Genomic DNA, 17803 nt, shown 5'->3' with positions numbered 1-17803 from the left:
CAACCTATTCATCCAGGCCATGTTCAAGCCCCTACTAAAAAAAGCTAGGAGAACCACCAAGGTGGGCACGGGGGACCCCACGGTGCCCCCACCCAGAGATCCGGATATGGTGATGTTCTCAAACACGGCCACCAATAAAGAGGAGATCCCTGCTCCCCCTCTGTTCTTGGAGGTGGCCACCAGTCAGTGGGCCCGGCCTTCAAATTTTTCCCCTCCGGGCAGCAATGACAGGCGGGCTTATAACATGGAGAAGGCCTTTTTACAGGCCATCCAACTACCGGCCATAGATCAACCCATAGCTGCCCTGGTCTCATCTTCCCCGGTGGTCTCGGGGGATGCGGCAGACAAGCTTAAGCCGGAAGATAAGAGGGTGGAGCTCACCTTGCGGAAAAATTACAAGGCTTCCGCTTGGGCAATGCGGGCGGCGGCCACCGCCTCGTATTTTAATCGCACGACAGTGATGTGGCTCCGCCAACTCCAGGATCGTATCCCGATCCAGGATGATCGCATCCATCAGGATTTGACTAAGATTATGGCGGCCTGCCAGTATTCGGCCGATGCGACCCTGGATGCCATGCGATTTGGCTCCAGCGCCTTAGCTACCTCTGTGGCCTCGTGCCGGCTCCTTTGGCTTAGAAATTGGCAGATCGATAATAAAGCCAAATGGGATTTAATAGCTGTTCCCTTTACGGGTCCCAATCTGTTTGGGTCTGCTCTAGACCCAATTTTGGTGGAGAATAAAGACAAGAAAAAGGTGATGCCTACCTCCACCAAGAAGTCCGAAACACACAGTCACCCGTATCGCAGGCCTTCCTTCAGGAGTTATGACAGGGACCAGGAGCCCCGTTTCCAGCAGTACAGACAGGATAGGCAATACAACAGGCAGAACTTTCAGGAACGCTCCAGGTACCAGCCCCAATCCAAGCGGCCCTTTCGCGGGGGGGGGGCGGCCGACCTTTCCGCAGAGGGAAATGACTCAAATCCGAGTCATCCCATAGGCGGCCGCCTGGCGCTGTACGCGGACAAGTGGGACCAGATCACATCAGACGGGTGGGTCCGAGCGACCATTCGCCACGGCCTAAGGTTAGAGTTCCTCTCCTATCCCCCGAGACGCTTCAAGGTGTTTCCCCCATCCCGGGATCCGGAACGCCGTAGTCTCATGGACCTCGCCGTCTCCCATCTTCTGGAAATCAGAGCGGTGGAGGTCGTTCCGGAGCCGGAGAGGGGACGGGGCTACTATTCAAATCTCTTTGTAGTCCCGAAGACCTCGGGGCGTTGGAGAGTGATCCTCGACCTGAAGCGCCTGAATCAGTACCTAGTCTACAGGCGCTTCAAGATGGCCTCCCTGAAGTCAATCTTGCAGGGCATTCGGAAGGGGGATTACATGGCCTCGGTAGATCTGACGGAGGCCTATCTTCACATCCCCATTCTCCGGGCTCACCGTCAATTCCTGCGATTCTCCCACAAAGGCCGACACCTTCCATTCGGCCTGGCCTCGGCCCCTCGGACGTTCACCAAGGTCCTGGCGGCACTGGCGGCTTACCTGAGATCCATTCCGGTGAGGCTCCAGTGCTACTTGGACGACGTCCTGGTGCAGGCAGGGTCCCTTCCCAGAGCCAGGGCAGACCTCCAGCTGACCATCCAATGGCTCCAGACACTAGGTTTCTCAGTAAATTTTCCCAAGAGCCACCTGTCCCCCTCCAGACAGATTCTGCATCTAGGGACAGTAATCGATTCCGAGTCAGGGAGGGTTCGCCTATCCCCAGACCATCTGACCAGTCTGAGACAGTTGATCACATCCATCAGGACAAAAAGGTCTGTTTCCACCCTGACCTTATCCCGACTCCTGGGGAAGATGGTGTATAGGGATAGTTCCCTGGGCTCGCCTACATCTGCGTCCCCTCCAGTGGGCCTTGATACCAGCCCAGAAGAGGATGTTGAGCAACTCTCTGCGACCGCTTCGCCTCACGCCAGAGGTGAGACTCTCGCTCAGGTGGTGGATGTCCCCGGCATTGCGACAGGGGGCCTCAATTTGGGAGCCGGAGAGAGTAACAGTCACGACGGACGCGAGCTTATTCGGCTGGGGGGCCGTGATGGGGTCCGACATGGCCCAAGGACGCTGGACTGCCTCAGACCTCAGCCACAATATCAATTGGCTCGAGCTCAAGGCTGCGAGACTGGCCCCCCGGACCTTTCATCGTCATCTGCAGGGGCGACACGTCCTCCTGCTCACGGACAATGTAGCGACGAAGGCTCATGTCAACCGTCAAGGGGGGACTCACTCCCGTGCCCTGTGGTGGGAGGCACAGACATTGGGCCTATGGGCAGAGAGACACTTGGCCTCGATTTCGGCGGAGCATATATGGGGGGTGTCCAACCACCAGGCAGACTGGTTGAGTCGGGCGACTCTGGACAACGGCGAGTGGCAGCTGGACTCAGAGTTGTTTCGGAAGATTTGCCTCAGATTCGGCACCCCCCTTGTAGACCTGTTTGCCTCTCCCAGCAACGCACAACTGCCGAGATTTTTCGCCCGATTCAAGACTCCAGCGGCAGAAGGAGCGGATGCCCTCAGAACCCGGTGACCTCCGGGTCTTCTCTATGCCTTCCCTCCCCTTCCCCTCATTCCCAGAACCATTCGGAAGGTAGTCACAGAGAGGGCTCGCGTCATTCTATTAGCCCCATACTGGCCGAGGAGACCATGGTTCGCAGACCTGGTCCAGCTCTCGGTCACGGACCCCTGGAGGATTCCACCGGAGGAGTTCGTACTGTGTCAAGGGGTCTTATTTCACCCAGAGCCGCAGTGGCTGCATCTGACCGCGTGGCTCTTGAAAGGGGATTGCTGAAGGGGAGGAAGTTGTCATCAGGGGTCATAGCTACCTTGGAGGCAGCTAGAAGACTGTCCACAATTAGAATCTATAACGCCACCTGGGCGGCCTTTGCTAAGTGGTGTAGCCCTAGGGGGGTGAATTCCGCTAGGGCCACGGTTCCGGACGTTTTAGAGTTCCTCCAAAAAGGGCTGGAGGACGGGTTGTCCCATAATACACTCCGGCGACAGGTAGCGGCCCTATCCACCATTTTAGGAGGGGAGGGCTCCTCTACCCTCTCGCGCTCCCCATTGGTGAAGAGGTTCCTCAAGGGGGCAGCTAACATCCGTCCACCCCCAGTTCATAGGTTCCCTACCTGGGATCTTACCCTCGTCCTGAAGGCACTGACGGGTTCCCCTTTCGAGCCGCTCAGGTCGGTCCACATGCGTCTCCTCTCGCTTAAGGTAGTGTTCCTAGTGGCCATTACATCGGCCAGACGTATCTCTGAGTTGGGGGCCCTTTCAGTTCGAAGCGACCTTTGTATGATTCACCAGGACAGGGTGGTCTTGCGTTTGGATCCTTCGTTCATCCCGAAGGTTAACACTCTGTTCCATAGGGCCCAGGAAATTGTCCTACCAAATTTTTGCCCCAATCCAACACGGGAGAGAGAACAGGCGTGGCATCGGTTGGATGTGCGCAGGGCCCTCCGTATTTATCTGAAACGGACGGAGGGCATTCGTAGGACCGAGGCGCTGTTTGTCTCGTTTCATCCGGGTTCACTAGGTAAAAAGGTCTCGTCTTCGACTATTGGGAGGTGGATCAGGTTGGCCATAGTTGAGGCTTACGGAGCCTCGGGAAAATCCCCCCCGTCGGGGATTACAGCTCACTCCACTCGTAGTGCAGCCTCCTCCGCGGCCTGGGCCACAAGGGCGCCCTTCGAGGACATTTGTCGTGCGGCCACCTGGGCCTCTCCTACTCCCTTCATAAGACACTACCGCCTGGATACTTACGCCTCGGCCGAGGCGTCCTTTGGGCGGAGGGTTCTCCAGAGGGTGGCGGCCGATCCTCCCCCTGGGACCCAGTCTTCCCTCCCTGGGACGTAGCGTGGGTATGTCCCTTCAGTGACACCTCCCTCCACTCTACTGGAAAAAGAACGTTGGTCTTACCTGAACGTTTTTTTCTGGAGAGTGGAGGGAGGGGTCACTTTCCCGCCCTAGTTAGATAGACAGGGTCCGGGAGGGGTAGGATCGGGTGGCCCTGGGCGGCTTTCCCTTGTTTCTTACATCATGCAGACACTGACCGTGACATCGCGGAAACTGGGAGCCAACGGGAGAAGCCGAAGGCTAAGAAGTTTTCTCTCAGTCAAATGGACCAATCAGGCTGTGATAACCCTTCAGTGACCCCTCCCTCCACTCTCCAGAAAAAAACATTCAGGTAAGACCAACGTTCTTTCTGTCCAAGCACATTCCTTCAATGATCTTTTGGGACTGGTATCTGAATTTGCAAGAGGCTGGTATTGTTGTCCAATGCCCATGTATTTGTGAAGCTTGAGAGTTTCAAGCTTGAAACTCTCAAGCTTGAACTCTTGAAAGTCTTGAAACTTTTAAGTTTCAATCAATCAATCAAAATGGAGCTGGATGGGACATTGGAGGTCTTCTAGTCCAACCACCTCTCAAGCAAGAGCTGAGCTCAATCAACTTCAGCAACAGAGTGGTCAATGCCTGGAATGCACTACCTGACTCTGTTGTTACATCCTCAAGCCCCCATAACTTTAACCTTAAACTGCCTACTGTTGACCTCATCCCATTCCTAAGAGGTCAGTAGGGACATGCATAAGCGCACCAGCGTGCCTAATGTTCCTATCCTACTGTCACCATTTATTTGTCCCCATCTCCTGTGTTCTTATTCATGTTTATTCTTATTCCTGTTATCTTGTACATGAGTGACAAACTAACTAACTAAATAAAATAAATAAACTTCAGGCTGGTTCAAAATCAACATTTCTCTTTAGACCTTTAATGGACAACGGAGTTTGGAATCAGCAGAAAATGCAGCGGCATGGATAGAAACTATAGGAACAGCCTGGGTTTTTATAATTCAATATTATTTTGTTTATTAATTAGGTTATTAGAGCCTTATCCCATCTTTATTACTTTATAAGTACCGGTAATTCAATGCAGCGAACATACCTAATACAGCCCGCCTCCTGTTTTCCCAACAACATCCCTATGAGGTGAGTTTTGTTGAGAGAGGGACTGACCCAAAGTCACACAGTTAGCTTTCATGCCTAAGGCAGGACTAGAACTCAAGGTTTTTTTTTTGTTTGTTTGTTTCTGTCAGGGAAAAAAAACCTGAGATCTGAGATCAATGGATCGGGCTGATTCCCTTCCGCATATCTTTTGAGATATTAAGAAAAATAAAATAAAAGTCTTTGACAAGTATATTCTAATGAATAAACAAACTTTAATACGAAAATAATAAAAGTAAATGAAACAGAAAATAACTAATTGTTACATTTTGATAATGAAAGCTCCGGTTGCCAAGTTGGCAGCCGAACAAAGAAGAAAGGAATTTTTGGAATGTGTAACGCATGCGCAATAAATCACTTTCAGATAAGAACTTTTATGACCTGCGCAATAACTCTTTCTTAGTTTAACTCTTGAGTGTCAATTCATTCAGTTCAGGCCTAGCAAACTTTTTAACATCGTGACAGTTTCCTTAATACACCAAACTGGCTTTTGTAAAGAGGGGAATGTCTGAGCAGGATTCTCATCATTCCCATTCCCACAGTATTATCTGATTCAACTTTTCTTTTATCTTTCAATGACTGGCTTAGTTTTATTTGTGTTCTTTTGGAAGCAGCTTCCCCATCTTTAAACATAATTAGTCTGTAAAAAGGAATGAGAAAGGATGGCATTTGAGATTTTTAAAAGAATAGCAAGGTATGATGATGATTTAGGAGTAGGTTCAGGCATTCTGCTCTGACCAGACAAATTCTAATTTCACATTTAACTTTGTAACTGAAAAAAATGCATTAGTGGAAGTGCATTATGTATAAAGTGTGATGTTTATTTAAAAGTGCTTATATGAGAAAAAAAACATCTTGAAAAGAATTGTACTGGGGAAATTTACATATCAAACAACAAAACCAGAATTATTTGCATGTTTTAAAAAGTTTCTTGGGGAATTTACTTAATAGTTATGTAAATTAGGGGAAAATGAAAATAAATGCTTGCGTTTTTAAAAAAATCCATTAAATATTACCATCAAATTAAAATGCTATCTATTAAATATAAGTACAGCAAGGAATATATCAAAAAGTAGAAAAAACACTCAGTTAATGAGCTCTGGTGGCATAGTGGTTAGAATACAGTACTGCAGGCTACCTCTACTAACTGCTGACTGACTGCAATTTGGCAGTTCAAATTTCACTAGGCTCAAGGCTGACTTAGCCTTCCATCCTTCCGGGGAGGGTAAAATGAGGACCCAGGATTGTTGAGGCCAATAGGCTGATTCTGTAAACCGCTTAGAGAGGGCTGTAAAGCACTATGAAGCGGTATATAAGTCTTAAGTGCTTTTGCTATTGCTAATCAGAGTCAACATCAGCTTCTGATAGCCACTGCTACCAAAATATTTCAATTGGGCTTGGAATTGTTGATCTGTGATCATTCATTGTGATACTGTATATGAGAAAACTTATTAATAAGTAGACTGATTACATGTACCAAATTTAGTCTCTGATATATGTATCAACTATAAAACCCATATGCTTGGATGTCTTTTTTCCTCTCTATTATTGTATAGTTTCCACCAGTTTTAGATATCTCTTTAGTCTATGGCTGTTTAGCTAACAGTTCTTAATAGTCACTCAAGAGCCAGTTTGGTGTTCAATAATCACTTGAGCACAGTTAAAACAGGGGTCCCCAACCCCCAGTCTATGGACTGACACCGGTCCGTGGCATGCCAGAAACTGGGCCATGGAAACCAGCAAAGCCCCATCCATGGGATGCAGGCAGCATGCGAAATCACGCCCCCTCTAGTCCATGGAAACACCTCTCCCCAGGGAACTGGTCCCTGGTCCCAAAATGTTGAGGGTTGCTGAGTTAAGTTATCAGGGTAGAAATCAGGAGACAGCTAGCAGTGAAGCAATGGGAAACAACTTTTGAAAATGTTGCCAAGAAAACTGCCGGGACTAATCCAAGCAATTGCCTAGAGTTATAACTATAACAACTATAACAACTATAACATACATACATACATACTTACATACATACATACATACATTTTGAGTTCTTAATCTGTGTGTGTATGCATACACATACACATATATGTATGTACACAAATATCCACACATACATAAAATCTCTTACAAAACAACATCTTATTCTTACAAAAATGATGTGTTTCTTTTGATCTTTGCCTTTAGACCAAAATCATCTATTGAAGCACTTGCCTGTCTTCTCTGTGAACATTATGCACAGCTATGTGGATGCAGTGGATTCTTGCAATTGCTCAGCTTTCGGTTGTTTAGGAATTAAGGTGGTTATAGAGCCAATGAAAAGAAGTGAACTGTCTTAGGCCTATTTGAAAACCAATGAGATAAAATCCCACCCCTCTTTGAGGATCAGGGCATTCAATTCGGTTTCATGAATTTATCCAGGCTGAGCTTCAGGTTGCTCTAGATTTTACAGCTAATAAGCCTATAAAGGAGGCTAAATTAATTACATTGTTTTTAGAACATCTGCTTTTTGTAGGCCGCTGAGCCACCAGTCAAATTCTCCTATTTAGAATAGACTATTTAAGTATCCCAAATAGACAATGGGGAGCTAACACTGACTTTAAACAAGCCATGATATTTGTTTGCACCATTCATGTACTATTCCTACTCACCATTACAAATCACTTTGATTTTTTTTACACTCCTATGGAGACTCAATCGGAAATAGATTAGCCAGAGAGAAGGTCACTAATCAAACAACTGACTATATATCTTAGAGCTGTCACCAAGGGGAGAAATGTCTCTTTACCTACAAGAACATTTCAGTACTTGATGTCATTTATCTCTATGGGTTAGGACTAATTAAAAGAGCCTGGCTTTTCTCTGCATTCTATGGGGAAATAATCCTTTAAGAACTCATGAGTTATCATAACATAGATCATTGTGAGTGAATAGATGTTGTTGCTAAAGAAATGTGATGCTTTCAACAATTCTTGCTGCATTTAGAGAGTTTGGGCTTGGTAAGGAATCTAAAGCTTTGTTTTATTAAAATAATGTGACTTTTTATATGTTTAAAGGGATTAGAACTGTGAACAATTTATGCTGTCATAGTACAGGATGTGATCATATCTGCATGAGTGTCTCAGCATAATGCTAACCTGAGTAGCCATAAGACTAAATATAAGGACTTGCAATGAAAAACATCTAAACAAGAAATCCCTTAAGCTTCCTTATCATTAAAAATAAACAGAATTCAAATATTGTACACTAAATGAATGAATATGAAATAAATGGCTAAATGTTCAACAGTTTAATTGTAATTATAATTTATGTATACTATTGTTTAGTGCATTACTTGATGCAATTCATGCAACCTACACATTGACACAGACAGTTTAGAACTTAAAAGTCTGTGATTTTCCACCCTTGTAATTTTTTTAGTGGGCTGCTATTTAGGGTAATTACAAAGGCTGAGTCTTCATTGTCTTTTGTTGGTTTTGACCTGAAAGACAGTTTGGTCTAGTGATTAAGGTGCCAGGCTAGAAACCCGGAAACTGTGAGTTCTAGTCTCATTTTAGGCATGAAAGCTGGCTGGATGACTTTGGGCCACTCATTCGCTCACATCCCAACTCACCTCACAGGACTATTGTTGTGAGGAAAATAGGAGGAGGAAGGAATATTTGCTATGGTCACCAGTTTGAGCAATTTACAAAAACCCTGATTTTGTCTCTGGGGTTTAGAGTTTGGTCCTGATTTTGTCTCCAAAATCCAGGGAAGAATCCTTCATTTCTGGTTGGCCACAACAAATTTTTCACTAAATCACCTGTTACCCCACTGTATCCCTTTTATAAAAACACTTTCTTTATCTGGTGACTGGTTTATAAATTTGAATTGTGCCATGTGTGAAAGACCAGATCAGAGGTGGCATTCAGCAGGTTCTTACCAGTTCTGGAGAACTGGTAACAGAAATTTTGAGTAGTTCGGAGAAACGGCAAATACTACCTCTGACTGTCCTCACCCCCATCTATTCTGTGCCTCCCCAGTCCCACCTGATCGGAAGGGAATGGAGTAACCTTCCCCTGGAATGGGGAGGGAATGGAGATTTTATTTATTTTATTTATTTATTTATTATTCGTATTTATAGACCGCCCCCTCTCCCGAAAGGGACTCGGGGCGGTGTACAGTCACTAAAATGCGTTATAAAATACATACATAAAACAGTTAAATAATTAAATACGTAGGTGGAGGAGGTTGCAAGACTGTATATAGAATAATAAATATAGTACCTTAAGAGCTCTAATAACCCAGGAGTTAAAATATTACCCAAAATTATCCTTCCCTTGCCATGCCCACCAAACCATGCCCACCAAACCATGCCACACCTACCAAGCAACGCCCACAGAGCCGGTAGTAAAAAAATTGAATCCCACCACTGGACCAAAGCCACACATGAATGACATGTGTGAAAGACCAGGTCCACCAATTAAAGTGATGTATTGCTACTCATGCCTATACACTGGAATTTTTTCAACAAATAATTATCACCTGCTTAGAGTTAGATAAGAAGGGGTTGACATAGTCCTCCTGTGACTACATAGGAGTTCTAGGCTGATCCTTCTTTCAATTCCATCCCTGGGTCCTTCCACTCCTTCTCCCACAAATTGACAGTAATCTTGTGTGCAGCAAGAGAGCCAATCAGATTTTTAAAAAATATATGTTCCCATGAGAACTATCAGTCATTAAGCAAGAGGCAACCCTATCCCATCAGATCCATAGAAAAGAGGCACATGGCTGATCCTTTACAGGCAGGGGAGATGTATACATGCAGCAGTGTGTATCCATGTCTCTGAGGGAAGACACTGAAACAATTGGCAAACAGTTGGCAAACAATTTAATATTAAAACTCCCATGATGTTCCAATAATTTCCACGGGAAGGTGAAACTCCATTTTCATGCTCCACATTAATAGCTGTAATAATTTCCTCATCAAAAAGAGTGGAATATATTTATTACAGACAGACAGACAGACAGACAGACAGAAAGAAGAAAGAAAGAAAGAAAGGAAGAAAGAAAGAAAGAAAGAGAAAGAAAGAAAGAAAGAAAGAAAGAAAGAAAGAAAGAAAGAAAGAAAGAAAGAAAGAAAGAAAGAAAAAGGGAAAACCTTCACAATACAACAAGACTCAGCTTTCTTCACAACTATTGGAAAAACAGGGCTGAATTAATTCTCTCTCACACACACACATACACACACATACATAGATACATACTCAGACCCCCTCCTCCTCCACCTTTTTTACCTTGCGGGCATAAATCCATTTAGTCAGATTAAATAAAAAGGGAAAGAGGGATGCCCTTGGTGAAAAGCCTTCAAACAAAAGGAGTTTTTTGTGTGAAAGCCATAAATGTTTAAATATGTTACTGATTCCAGAATAAAACGTCTGCTTTTTAGAGCAGGCTTTCTCTTGTAAACCTGTTTGTGAGAGCCTTGAGTAGTTTTTATATGTCCTCTTTTATTATTTATGAAATGGCTTTTCTTTGGAACATTCTCAGGTGCTCTGAGACCCTGGCACGATCAGGAAGCTTTTCAATAGGCATTTCCATCTCCTAATCCTTCTGTCTATACAAACCAAATATTGATCTCTTTAGTAAACTAACCTGTACTAGTAAAGACTGTAAAAGGAGTGTTTATTCTGCTTTGGGGGCCCTGACAGCTGCTGAATGGTTGGATTATGATGTCACCGTCATAAATATACTATAAACATGGGAAATGCAGAGAAATAAAACATGAAAGAAATTTTTTGAGCTCTATTGAAGCGTGCTGTGTCTCTGTTTCTTTAAAAACAAAAGTTCTGGATGTCCTTATTTTATAAGCCATCTTCTCTTTCAGTTTCTCTTTATTTTCCAGAGGTTCTAGAAAGTCAAGGTCGAGCATTTGAAGAATGAAAATTCAACTTGTTGTTTCTGAAGTATATAGTGCATTCCCATTCAAGTTTCACTGAGCACAAATGGTGCACAGAAAGTCACTAGATGGCACTAAGCCTTAATTCTGTATTAGTGGAAATGTGGGAATTTGAATGCCGTATTGTCAAAGATTCTCTTGTGAAAACAAAGCCTGGAAAAACGTTGCAAAGCACATTGGATACTAACACCTGCTTGCTTCCCTCCCCCCTTAAAACAGTTGCTCAAGCCTAAATCATTGATTTAAAACTAAATTAACATGTCTTTGAGGTTCATAGATAAACTGTGCATGAGCAACCATCTGATTTGCATTGGCGATAATTAAACTGATGATTTGATTTATACCTGATCTTTCCGAAACCTGAAATACTACTACTAGGTTTGCAAGAAAAAGCATCGGTGTAATTTCAGAAGTCCATTCGGCAAAAGTTGTCAAAGCAATGTTGTAAGAGCAGTCTGAATATATAGTAAATTTCATGTGAGAGTTGAATAATATGGAGATTCCAAATCTCTAATTGTTGGGCATCTATGGAATTTTTGGTGAACTTCTTGGTCGATGGAATAGCAATAGCGAAATTATTGATAGCAATAGCACTTGGACTTATATACTGCTTCATTGAGCTATACAGCCCTCTCTAAGCGGTTTAGTCAGCCTATTGCCCTCAACAATCTGGGTCCTCATTTTACTGACCTCAGAAGGATGGAAGGCTGAGTCAACCTTGAGCCGGTGAGAATCAAATTGCTGGCAGCCAGCAGAATTAGCCTGCAATACCGCATTCTAACTACTGCACTACCACAGTCCTCTTAATTCCTTCAAATCCTAGTCCTGTTCTCAGCCAGAATGAAACTTCAAAGAAAACATATATATTTGGGGACAGAGAGAGACTACTAAGAGAAGCTTTTTGACAGATACTATAGGACTAGAAAGGCTGCAGGATTTGATTTCATCAATTGGTATACTAACTTATTTTACCTCAGTGTGCAGATCTGAACAGCATTCTGAAACACGGAGCAATGTGACATGAAGGCCATTGAGTCATCTAAGATTCTGTCTGCACAAGTCCCACAGGGCTGAACAAAGGAGAATTTCTTCTTTTAAGAGATATTTTCAGGTATTTTGAACTGAATTATTTTAAATATCACTTGATGTACTATAGAATTTCAGCTGAAAACTGGTAGAAATTTAAGGGTCCTGAAATAGACGTAATCCATTCCTAGGTATGACTTAATGTCTTATGAGGTGAATGTAATTGTAGGGTGTAAATATTTCCTAAGTGATAGATTCATAAGTCCAATGGGAGAGTTTATTACACATGAAAATAGAAAGAGGTTGCTCACTGCAGTTGTTAAATAAAAGGTAGGCAGCTTTATAAGGTCAAGTTTTTATTTGATGCACCCTAAATGGTTGATGGATTGGAGTTGCTACTTCACAGAACAGATAACACAGATGCCAAAAAGTTATAAAGCACCAATTTATCAGGATACCATCCATCATTCCTTCTGTAGAGTGGTTGTGAGTGAGGTCATACCCACTGTCCTCTTCTCTCTGATTCCCTTAGGATAATAGGAAGAAGCTTCATCAAACTAAATTCTTTTTTAGTACTATTTACCGTCTAAAGCTAAAGCATACTTAGTTTCAAGCATGCTCTGATGGTCTTATCCTTTTTCTAGGCAAGCAGACAAATGAAAGACTGGGCAGTTGTTCCTGTTATTGCCACCAATTATTTTTGTGGTCTCAGAAAACTAACGCAATCTAGGAAAAAATAGTGATTCGGAAGTCTGGTATTTGCTTTGCATAACTCATTTGTTTCATGCATTTATTTTCTTTTAACTTAGAGAAAATAAGGTGGAATGCCAAATGAGAGATGCAGTGGCCTAGAAGTAAAAATGCTCACCTCACACTCAGACGGGTTGAGAGTTCAATCCTAGGAAGTGACAGATGTTTCCCTATCATGCAAAAAGAAAAGAGAAATCTGCTGTGAACTCCGCAAAGGCATCAGGAAGGGTACCCAGCCAATAAATGCTCACCTCCATTCAGTTACCCCAACTCCTCTCTGAAGTAAGGGATTATAGTGTTGTAAAATGAAAAAAGAAAGGTAGAATACCAAACATGGAGAATCCCAAAGGAGATGTTTGTAAGCATGTTTTCAGAAGCGGTCTTGGGGAATCAGAATTAACATCTGATAATAAAAATGAATCATTAAGGCTGAGGAGGCCAAACATTTTTCATTTACAAATGAAAACTTCTTTGTTTCAGAGGCCACATACATGAGATAGGACTGCTAGATAGGACCAATGACAAAAAGTGTAGAGACTTCCCCCCCCCTTCTTTCTGGCTTCCTTTTATTATTTCTTCTCAGTTTCCCCCCACTTTTCTCTCAGATTACTGTTTTACTGAGAATGTGTCCCAAACCACTTTTATTCTTTTTTGAAGTTTTGTTTTGAGGAAGCTTCTTCCTATCATCACAAAGGAATCAGAGAGGGGGGGCAGTGGATATGACCTCACTTACAACCACTCTACAAATCCAATTCTGTAAAACCACAGCTATAAAATTAGTTCAGGAACTGCCGGTTCATTAGTAATGACTGTGTAATTTTTGCAAGGATTGCACAAAATTACATTTAGCCTAATGCTTAGTTATTTATCTTAATCTTGACTTCACCTTCATTAGCGCATTATCGTGACCTCGGCAATTCTTCCTGAATTTTATTGGTTTATTTGTTTGATTTATATCCTGCCTTTCTAGCCAGAGGGCAGAAAGTAGAAATATTGCTTTCTCCATAATGATACACAGCTTTATTTAGATCTTTAAGAACAAAAGATGATTAACATGGAAGCGGAACCTGCTGTGAACCACCCAATTTCAGTTTAAGCTAGAAGGCCTCACCTAACGAAACCCAGGAGATAATTACTAGGTAGGCAGAATGTCAATTTACAATCTGTTGCTACTAATTATAATTTGATGGAGAATAAATCACGGAGGCATCTATCTATAAGCAAACCTTTGCAGGGCCAATACGTCCACATTTCTCAATATTTCTACCCCGTTGAAGGAACAATGACTAGCAAGATACAAAATATATTCAGTAAGAAACACGTCTTATCTGGATGGTCTTTATTGAAATCTTATCAATACCTCTAAAACGCTTCTCTACAAGGAAAATTCCTTATAGAAGCTCCACACCCTCTCAGATACTGGTGGAACAGTTTATTTTATTTTTCAGCAAAAATCAAGTATACAGATAGTCCTCAACTTATGACTCCAACAGAACCCAAATTTTTTGTTGCTAAGTGAGACATTTGTTAAATGAATTTTGTCCCATTTTACGACCTTTCCTGCCTCAGTTGTTGAGTGAATCATTACAATTGTTAAATTAGTGACATGGTTGTTAAGTGAATCTGGCTTCTCCAGTGACTCTGCTTGTCAGAAAGTCGCAAAAGGTGATTACATGACCCTGGGACCCTGCAACCGTCATAAATATGAGTCAGTTGCCAAGCATCTTAATTTTTGATCATGGAGATGCTGTACAGTTGTAAGTTTGAAAAATGGTCATAACTCACTATTTCAAGTGCCGCTGTAACTTGATGCGGTCACTAAATAAACTGTGGTAACTCGAGGACTACCTGTAAAATAGAAACTCTAAATCTGGCTGGTGCAGCATGTTATTACAATCCATGGACCGTCAATGGAAAAAGAATCAATAGGAGATTGTGGGCACATAAAATGGAAATCTGCTTTCTTCCATCTGACAGTCCTGTAATAGTGCTTGGTATGCTTGTTGCTTTAGTTGAAATGCTAATTTTTAGTGCTCTTCAGGTATGTAAACTTTGAACTGAAAACCACAAGTTAGCTGACCCTTTTTTTCTCCCTCAGCGCCAAAATATATTTTAGATGGGGTAATGTAAATTTGTCTTGCGCTCTCTTTCTCTTGTGTGTGTGTGAGAGAGGGGGGGGGAGGGATTTGTGCTGCCAGTGAGTACTGAACAAACTGATAGACTGAAATAGTGTATTAAAGCAGTGGAGGAGCAATGTACCTACTACAATAACATTTGACAATAGTTTTATTTCATTTGTTCTGACATGCCTCCTGATGTGCCAAGTGAAATGTGCCTGTTGAGAAGCATTTACAAGCAAAAAAAGACCTGGCTCCTTCTACCAAAATTATAAGGTAGAATCTGGAAGTTTTCTCCTGAAATGGTACAGTAATTTTAACTTAATGTGACTATTTTCAGAGGTAGGAAACTCTATAAAGATTTTGGTTGGGAATTAACATGAGTACTAACAGTGGTATGAAAGTTTACATGTGAATCTTCACATAATTGAAATAGCAGTGTTAACATAAAAGTAATAATAGCAACAGCAATAGCACTTAGATTTATATACCATTTCTCTTTACACTCCTCTTTAAATGGTTTACAGAATCAGCATATTGCCCCCAACAATCTGGCTCCTCATTTTACTGACCATAGAAGGCTGAGTGAACCTTGAGCCAGTGAGAATCGAATTGCTGGCAGTCAGCAGAATTAGCCTGCAATACTGCATTCTAACCACTGTACCACCACATGCGCCCAAGTAGGAGGTTTAAATCAAATCAAAATCCTTATTATACTAAAGGAAGAGGCATAAACAAGTGTAAGGTATATTAGATTCATTTCAGAGCATCAAAATTTGTTGTTTTGTTTTTGTTGTTGTTGTTCAGTTGCTAAGTCATGTTCAACTCTTCACAACCCCATGGACCATATAGCATACCACACCCCACTCCACTGTCTCCTGGATTTTGCCCAGACTCATGCCCACTGTATTGATGACACTATCTAATCATCTCATCCTCTGCCACCCCCTTCTTCTTTTGCCTTCAGTCTTGCTCAGCATCATCGTAGTTTCCAATGCATCCTCTTTTCTCATCAGGTGATCAAAGTATTTGAGTTTCAGCTTCACTTTCTGTCCTTCCAAAGAACAGTCAAGGTTGATTTCCTTTAGGATTGACTGCTTTCATCTCCTTGCAGTCCAAGGGATAATCCAGAGTCTTCTCCAACATCACAATTCAAAACACCAAAGTTTAATAAGAAGTAAAAATTGAAAGTCTTTGCAGATAGCAACAACAGAAGTGGAACTGGTTGTTCTTGATGATATAAATGTTGACTGTTGAACAAACCAATGGAAAACAGGGGGAGATGCAGAAATGGTATTCACTATCCAGAATGTATGACACAACTGAACAGTTATATGCTACATCACAAGGTTTTAAATTGCAGGATTAATTAGCTTTCTTTATTACTCACCTACTATTATATGTAACTTCTAATTTATTTACTTCCAACCAAGAAATATAAATGTGTGTGTGTGTGTGTGTGTGTGTGTGTGTGTGTGTGTGTGTGTGTGCCCGCATGCGCTAGAGTTCCTGTGAACCACAGATTATCTGGTTCATATCTTATATCTAGTAGAACCTCAGCAAGGTTTTGATTTTCAGTCTCAAAGTCCCATTCCCATTTTCAATATCACTGTCTTTTGGATTGAGTCTCAGTATGGGAAACATTGAAAAGCTTGCCAATTTCATTCAGCTGCTTAATTGAAAAACCAGTGTATACAGTATACATACATATATACATACTTACATACATACATACATACATGCATACATACATACATACATACATACAGCTTAGAGGTTAATGCAACTGCCTAATATGTAAAAACAGCCCAAGTTCAAATCCCAGCAAGGGTATGGCTAGATGATGAGCGCTAAATAGCTTGAACTAGATCTATAGTAGTCTCCCTTCATTTATTTATGAGCAAAATGTAATACATACATACACACATACATATACATTTGCTCAAGCATTTCATACTTCTCCATTCAAGACTCTTGGCAGTTTGCAAGAGCTATAATGTTAAAAATATGTGTAAGCACCAATGAAATGCATATAAGCCAATATAAACAACATCAATACCATTACATATGACCTCCCATTCCTTGAGATTAATCACTTGACCTTTATCTTGTTTTTCACCCCAATCAGGGGGAAGCCTATCTTAGAGCATAAATATTAGAGATATAGCAGTGGCTTCTACTGTTCAGTTAAATTCTCTGTCAAGAAGACTCTATTGGTCTGCTCTTTGGAAGGATCCCAAAGCCAATATTTTCTCCCACAATATTTGCTGATTCTTGTTCACTTTTGTTAACTTTTCATTTATCTTTTTTTTGGGGGGGGGGGCATTGCTGAGACTGGATTTTGTGTGACTTGTAAATTCTGAATCCATGTTATCATTTAAACCTCTTGAACCCCCATCCTAAAATGGCCGCTGCTGCTCTTGCCCACTTGAAGTGGGACCATTGACATCTATACAAAGTCTGATGCTGCCTCAGATTTCAAAGCTGTGCTAAACTGACCATGCTCATGAATCTTTCTCATTATGTTATTAACGTTGGTTGGATTGTCATTGAAAACCTTCATACATTACAAGATTGGCTTCCTCATGATCAGCCCAGGCGTGTGGCTCTCATTACCAAGATAATCATGTGGTTGTGTCCATAACCACATGAGTACAATTACGTAATTCTTCAAAAAGAGAAAACTCAGCTGTGCTGTCCTGGAGTTTCTGGTGACTCATTAGTTCTTGTTCACTTACTGCAAGCCACACATGTCACCCAGACAATATATGACAGAAGAGAAGAAATGGTCAGAAAACAGAAACAATTTGTTCTTCAGAAAATCCTCCTATAGCCAGCATTGCATCTCCACACACTGCCTAAAAGTATGGTGTATTTCATCTAGATGAGAGCAATTACAGTACATCTTCTGGAAGCATTATTCTGCAAT

The 17803-nt window shown here is 42.2% G+C and overlaps 1 protein-coding gene across 1 annotated transcript in view; it reads right to left on the bottom strand.

The window, feature by feature from the left end:
* Nucleotides 1-3570: 3570 nt before the first annotated feature.
* Nucleotides 3571-17803, bottom strand: part of LOC309387369 (uncharacterized protein) — a gene marked incomplete at its 3' end in the record, with an annotated part of 62391 nt that continues 48158 nt past the window's right edge. Inside the window, exon 6 of the mRNA XM_081943842.1 lies at nucleotides 3571-3608. Within this exon, the coding sequence (XP_081799968.1) occupies nucleotides 3571-3608 (38 nt within the window). The remainder of the gene's footprint in view (nucleotides 3609-17803) is intronic.

The sequence above is a fragment of the Natrix helvetica genome, assembly GCF_964273705.1.
Source record: "Natrix helvetica genome assembly, chromosome: 2".
NCBI lineage: Eukaryota > Metazoa > Chordata > Lepidosauria > Squamata > Natricidae > Natrix > Natrix helvetica.
Note: the sequence above shows the minus strand (reverse complement) of the source record. Positions and strands in the feature narration are given on the sequence as shown.